Source organism: Typha angustifolia, chromosome 11 (genome assembly GCF_048772165.1).
Source record: "Typha angustifolia cultivar Huaian chromosome 11, ASM4877216v1, whole genome shotgun sequence".
Taxonomy (NCBI): domain Eukaryota; kingdom Viridiplantae; phylum Streptophyta; class Magnoliopsida; order Poales; family Typhaceae; genus Typha; species Typha angustifolia.
Window position 1 is genome coordinate 10,108,877 of NC_133249.1, and position 6,000 is coordinate 10,114,876.

The 6,000-nt window shown below is 38.4% G+C and overlaps 1 protein-coding gene across 5 annotated transcripts in view; it reads left to right on the forward strand.

The window, feature by feature from the left end:
* LOC140770828 (leucine carboxyl methyltransferase 1 homolog) overlaps window positions 1-2,119 on the forward strand; it is a 61,422-nt gene extending 59,303 nt beyond the window's left edge. Inside the window, exon 14 of one of the 5 annotated variants that reach the window (XM_073112116.1) lies at window positions 1,712-2,119. In XM_073112116.1, the coding sequence (XP_072968217.1) occupies window positions 1,712-1,889 (178 nt within the window). In that variant the 3' untranslated portion in view covers window positions 1,890-2,119. The remainder of the gene's footprint in view (window positions 1-1,711) is intronic. The other 4 variants (XM_073112117.1, XM_073112120.1, XM_073112121.1 and 1 more) reach the window with 4 other exon arrangements.
* Window positions 2,120-6,000: the final 3,881 nt, after the last annotated feature.

Below are 6,000 nucleotides of genomic sequence, written 5' to 3' on the forward strand. Positions count from 1 at the left end.
ATTTTAATGAAAATAAATAATTAATACAATAAAAAAAAGACTCTAACAAAGTGTGTCATACCAACATTTAGAACTTTAATAGATCACCCTCTAGAGGATAGATAATGCTTATATACACTGATTATTGTTGTTGAGCTATCTTTAGAGTTGGGTTTATGGGATCTACTCTTTCAGTTTGTTCTTTTGAGTTAAGTGCTTACAAAATGCAAAATGGTTAACAAGATTGCCAAAATAGGATTCCTGTCTTTATGAAAGGACAATGAGCAAATTGTTGGTAGAGAACAGGTGTCTCTATTGTTTTTCTCCTAATTACTGAAGTTTTCTAAGAAGTGATTTAGACTTAGACAACTAACATAATATTTTAACAATTAATATGATATTTTATTTTGAATTGTTTGCAATGCCTTTAATATTCAAATTTATTGAAAGTAAATCTGATAGGCTTAGAATAAAGAACTAAAACTAGATTAAGAGATGGGTCTTGTTACCTTTTCTAAAAATTGGTGGAACGTCATAACAGTAGGATAATAGTTGTTTAACATCACTTTGTGGTAACCGCCAACTTAGCTTGGTCAAGCTTATTTTTCATCCATTCTAGTAGATTTGATCATTTGAAATTACATTAGTTAGATAATTTGATATATCATGTGCATAGAAAATATTTCTTGAAGTTGTTTTTTCTTTAATAAGACCTTATTTGTTGTCATAGAAAGTAGCAGATTGCAGTTTTTATAACTATCATAAACCTATAATCTATTGGGAATATAGTATAGTAGTGGCCAATCATGAGTGGAAAGACCTAGTTTTTGCGGGTTACATTCTGCTGTATGATTGTTCTTCTTCCTTCCATCATGTTGAATCTCATATTCAATATTAAGGCATGGGACTCTAGGTTCACATATAGGTAAAAGTAACCAAAATTGGAAAGGTATAAGAACCAAACTTTGTGATTCTTAAACGTCTTTAAAAAGGAACTTTCTTGATTATTAATGAAGATCTTATGTCATATCATAATAATAGGCAATACAGCTTGCTTTTGGAATAAATTGGATTGTGATGATCCTAGATATTATTATGTTACATATATGACAACAAATTATTGTCTACCTTGAATTAGAAATGCTGCTATCTTTTCTTTTCTTCCAAAACATGATATATGATTGTGAAATTTCAGGGTTAGGGGTTGTTATAGTAAGTAGGCAAGCTAGATATGGAAAGCACTAAGAAACCAAGGTCATTAATTTCTTTTATTGTGAAAAAATCACCCTCATGGTAGAGAGAGAAAAAAATGGATCCGATCACACACAGATCAATTTATTGCAATAAAATTACAACTACAAGAAAACTCCCCTAATGCTAGACACCATTGCTAATTGATTTAAAGGAACAACTAGTGATATGCTTTGACCATTTATTCATGATCCTAGATTGTACAATTCGATATAAGTGGATTTGCCCACGAATTTTCAATTAACACAATTGCATTAACAAATTGGTTGAACTAGACCTGCAGAAGGTTAAGATATCATGTTAACATTCTAGCAGAAACAATATTGGAAACCATTTAGTGTCATCTAAATAGATAGTAAGTTACTCAGCAATCTTTTCCTGATATGAAGTTTGGAAAGGTGCCCAATACAATGGTTATCCTTCTGCAGTATAAAGAGGCTAAGAGGCTTGTCATATTTTCTCATTTCTGGCTTACATGCAGGGTCTTTTACAGGATTTTGGATTTCCGAAGGATCAAAATGTTTAAACTTGCTGACTACTGTAATTCGAGAAAGATTTCTTGTGCATTAGTGGTTGCCATCAGAACTATCAAGAAGTCTCATTTGTCTGACGTATATCTTATCTGGTGGCGTTTCAATGTATTTTACTTAGTGTTTTGATCTTTTGTTGTGTGGTAAACTAGTCAGCTGGACCAGTTTAATATAATTCTGGAGAATAACAAGACTAGACTGAGCAACCTATTGAACTTACTATAGCAAGTATGCTCAGGTTACTGAGCGGAAGAAATAGTGTGGGTGAATTTAATATGACGACTGATTTTGAGTATTCTGAAATTACAACAGAATACTTCATAATATTTGATATCTGTAATCGCATAAATTTGTACGCTTAATATAGGAGATTAGTTGTCCAAAAATGGCTTTTTTCGGCTTTGGGGTCAACTTATGGAAGAATTCCAGACTATTCCTGCATCTGTTCCATTAATACTCGCCTCCCAGTGCAGTTGGGAGTATAGAAAGTAGTAACTCAACTAGGTGCTATAATTGTTGAATGATGGTACATTTATAAGCAAGCATTGTTTGTTGCCAAGGCTCCTCGAGTCACCAGAATTTGTTATTCTAACAGCTGAGTTATTAGTGGTTTGTTATCCTAACAAACAATTGTTAAGGAAACAACCTACAGTTGTACAAGACACATGGTGAGGTAAACAGCTGTTAAGCTACGTGGATTGGTGTACCATCAGCTACACCAATTTTGGAGCACAGAAGTGTAAACCAGTGGCAAGAGAGTGATTTGGTAAGGATGTCCTCCAATTGGTCCTGCGTGCTAACACGAGAGACGTGACGAATTCCTTTGCGCACTAGAACTCTAACAAAGTGGAGATCAATAGCAATGTGTTTTATGCGAGAGTGAAACACAGGACTAAAACTGACTTGAGTGGCACCAATGTTGTCACATAGAATTTTTGCAGCCGAAATTGAGAGCCCGAGTTCTTGCAAAACAGATAAAATCTAAACTATCTCAGAAGAGGTTGTAGCAAGAGCTCTATATTCAGCTTCCGTAGAGGAGTGAGCAAACACCACGTTGCTTTCGAGTACTCCACGAGATATGACTATCACCGAAGAAGATGATGTAGGCTGAGGTGGAAGTCCGATCATCTGGGTTGAGCATCAGTGAAGCCTCGTAGAGAAAGGGATTTGGACTTGGCAAGTAAGACCCGATGGTTGATCGTGCTCTTAAGACAACACATTTGGTAGGCTGACCAGTGAAGTTGAGATGGTTGATGCATGGACTATGCTAGTTTGTTGACTACGAAGGAAACATCTGGTCGTGTTAGTGCAAGGTATTGGAGAGCCCCAATAACTCGACAGTACTCAGTAGTGTCAATTGATGGTGAGCCATCATGAAGTGTGAGAGTTCTTACAGCCCAGTGGAGTGGAGACAGTCTTCACACCACTCATTTGAGTGCGATGAAGAAAATCCCGGATGTATTTGTGTTGGGAAAGGAATAGCCCACGCGAAGTAGGTATCACCTCAACACCAAGAGAATAGTGAAGTTGGCCAAGATCTTTTAAAGAGAACCGGTCTCCAAGCTTCTTGACAATGGTGTTAATGGCTGCACTATCATTGCTAGTGAGGATGCAATCATCCACATACACTAGAAAATGGATGATAGTGTCTTCATGCCGAAGAATGAAGAGAGAGGAATCGGATTTTGAGTGGATGAAACCAAGATGACTGAGATATAAACTTAGTTCGTGATACCATGCACGTGACCCTTGCTTTAATCCATAGATGGATTTGCGAACCCTGCATACGTAAGAGGGATTAGCAGAATCACGAAAGCCTGGAGGTTGCATTAGAAAGACATCCTTAGTTAGATTGCCATGGAGAAATGCATAGTTAACGTCAAGTTGCCAGAAGAGGCCAGCCATTACTCACAACAATGACAAGGATAGTTCGGACTGTGACAGGCTTGATGACCGGACTGAATCTCTCTGTATAGTTAAGGCCGGGCCATTGATGAAAGCCTTTGGCTACGAGACGAGCCTTGTACCGGTGAAAACTACCATCGGGGTTGTGCTTGATACAAAAAACCCATTTGCAGTCGACCAAATTTTGCTTGGGAGTCCGAGGAAATAGTTCCCAAGTACCATGCTTGACTAAGGCATCTAACGCTTCAGACATTGCCTGCCGCCATCGAGAATCCTTCATAGCTTGAGTGACACAAGTGGGCTTGGTCGAAGGAGGTAAAGGATGTTTAGTGACAGTAAGTTGCTTAGGTTTATAGATATTGTTCATGAATCTAGTTGTCATGGAGTGGGTACGAGTGGCCATAGTGGTGCTGTCAACTGCAACGGAAGTGATACTCGCAGTAGTTGTTGCTATAATTGTAGAATGATGGTACGTTTATAAGCAAGCATTGGTTTGTTGCCAAGGCTTCTCGAGTCACCAGAATTTGTTATTCTAACAACTGAGTTATTAGTGGTTAGTATCCTAACAAACAATTGTTAAGGAAACAACCTACAGTTGTTGTACAAGACACATGGTGAGGTAAACAGCTGTTAAGCTACGTGATACATTAGGAAGTTCACGAGGACAGCGACCTTGGCGATCTTGTGGTTAGATCAGCTAATCAAAATCCTTTGATATTTAACAAATTTGTACTTGTGGTCATCGTTTATTAATAACAATGCAAAACTATATATATAATTTACTTGCACTATACAGTTATAAAGAGATTTCATAAATCATACCTGCATTTGATCTATTTTGTGATTCACACCCGGTCTTTAAGGTTTTTGTAACTCGACACCTGATTTTTTCTTATAATTCTTATTAAACACCCTCCGTAATTTAAACGATATAGTAAAGGAATATTTTGTTATAATATATGTAATAATTTATAATATCTTAACTACCTATGCCTTCTTCAAAGAAGAGGTGGAGAGAAAGAAAAATAGTGGTAAGGGTAGACTTCACTGATGTCCTCTTGAGCATGGATGCACCTTATGGGTATCTTTTCTTTTTATGTTAGTATTTTATTTAGAGAAAAATAAGATTTCTGTATGTTGCGTTCAAATGCGAATGGGTGTATTCAAATGTGCTTGCGAACGCCTGCAGGCGTTTACAAATACAAAAAACGGGAATTGTGCGTTCGAACGCGCTCGACTTCATTCGATTGCCTGCATGCAAATGCCTGCATATGTTCCCATTGACAAAGAACGCATTTGGTGTGTTTGAACACGTTCGAACCCATTCGGACGTGGTTGGCAGAAATCCATTGTCTATGGTTAATAATTGTCATTTTTGACTTGTTTGGTTAGCCTCTTAAGATAAGGATGGCAACCAAAGAGGGAATAATAAATGAATTGAAATTTTGCCTAATCTTCTTCCTCTCCTTCTCTTTCATTCCCTCATCCCATGGCTTCGCTGCCTCTAGCCTCCCTCGACCGGCCACTCACCCCAATCTCTTAAGGATGGCCCACTCTCCCCCTTCTTCAAGACTCTCTATCTTCGCCTAACCCTTTCCACCATCCATAATCCTTCCACCACAACTTTCCTTACTGGTGCCACTCCATTATCGCTGACTTACCACCTCCATAATCCACCGAGGATCTTGTGCCCCATCCACGGATCCAAAGAATGGACTTCCTAACATTCACCCACTTATCCGAAGATATCTTCGGATCTCGTCGTTCGATTCACTTGAAATTAGATTTTTTCGAAAGCTCTTTTCCAAGATTATGACCCATCAAAATTCACATTGATCTAACGGCTATATTTATTGAAATCCTCTTCTAAAGTTCCGCACAACATCTTATCTAGATCTAAGAACGAGATAGATCAAACTTTAATCTAGGGGAGATCGTATCAAAATTGGTATCAGAGCCACCATTTCTCAGACACGCACTTCCTATGATGACAACCAAAGCCATGGCTGCACAACAAAACGAGGAGGACAAGATTTCCCTAATGGAGGAGGGGGAAATGGCTGCAGGAACTTCCACCCGTCGAATCGCCCAACCGAATCTGAATATGGAAGAGCTTAGTGTTCAAGCCATGATTGGAACTCTTTCCAAATAGATGGCCATCAATAATCAGATAATGATGGAGATGATGTGAGAAATACGGGCGAAAAGAGAAGCCATGGCAATCGAAAATGCACTAACGACCCCCCGACACGAGTCTACCACCATGAATCCACCACTACCGGTTCAGAACATTCACCGGCAAGAACCCCTACTGCCACAACCCTATGGGCAGAGA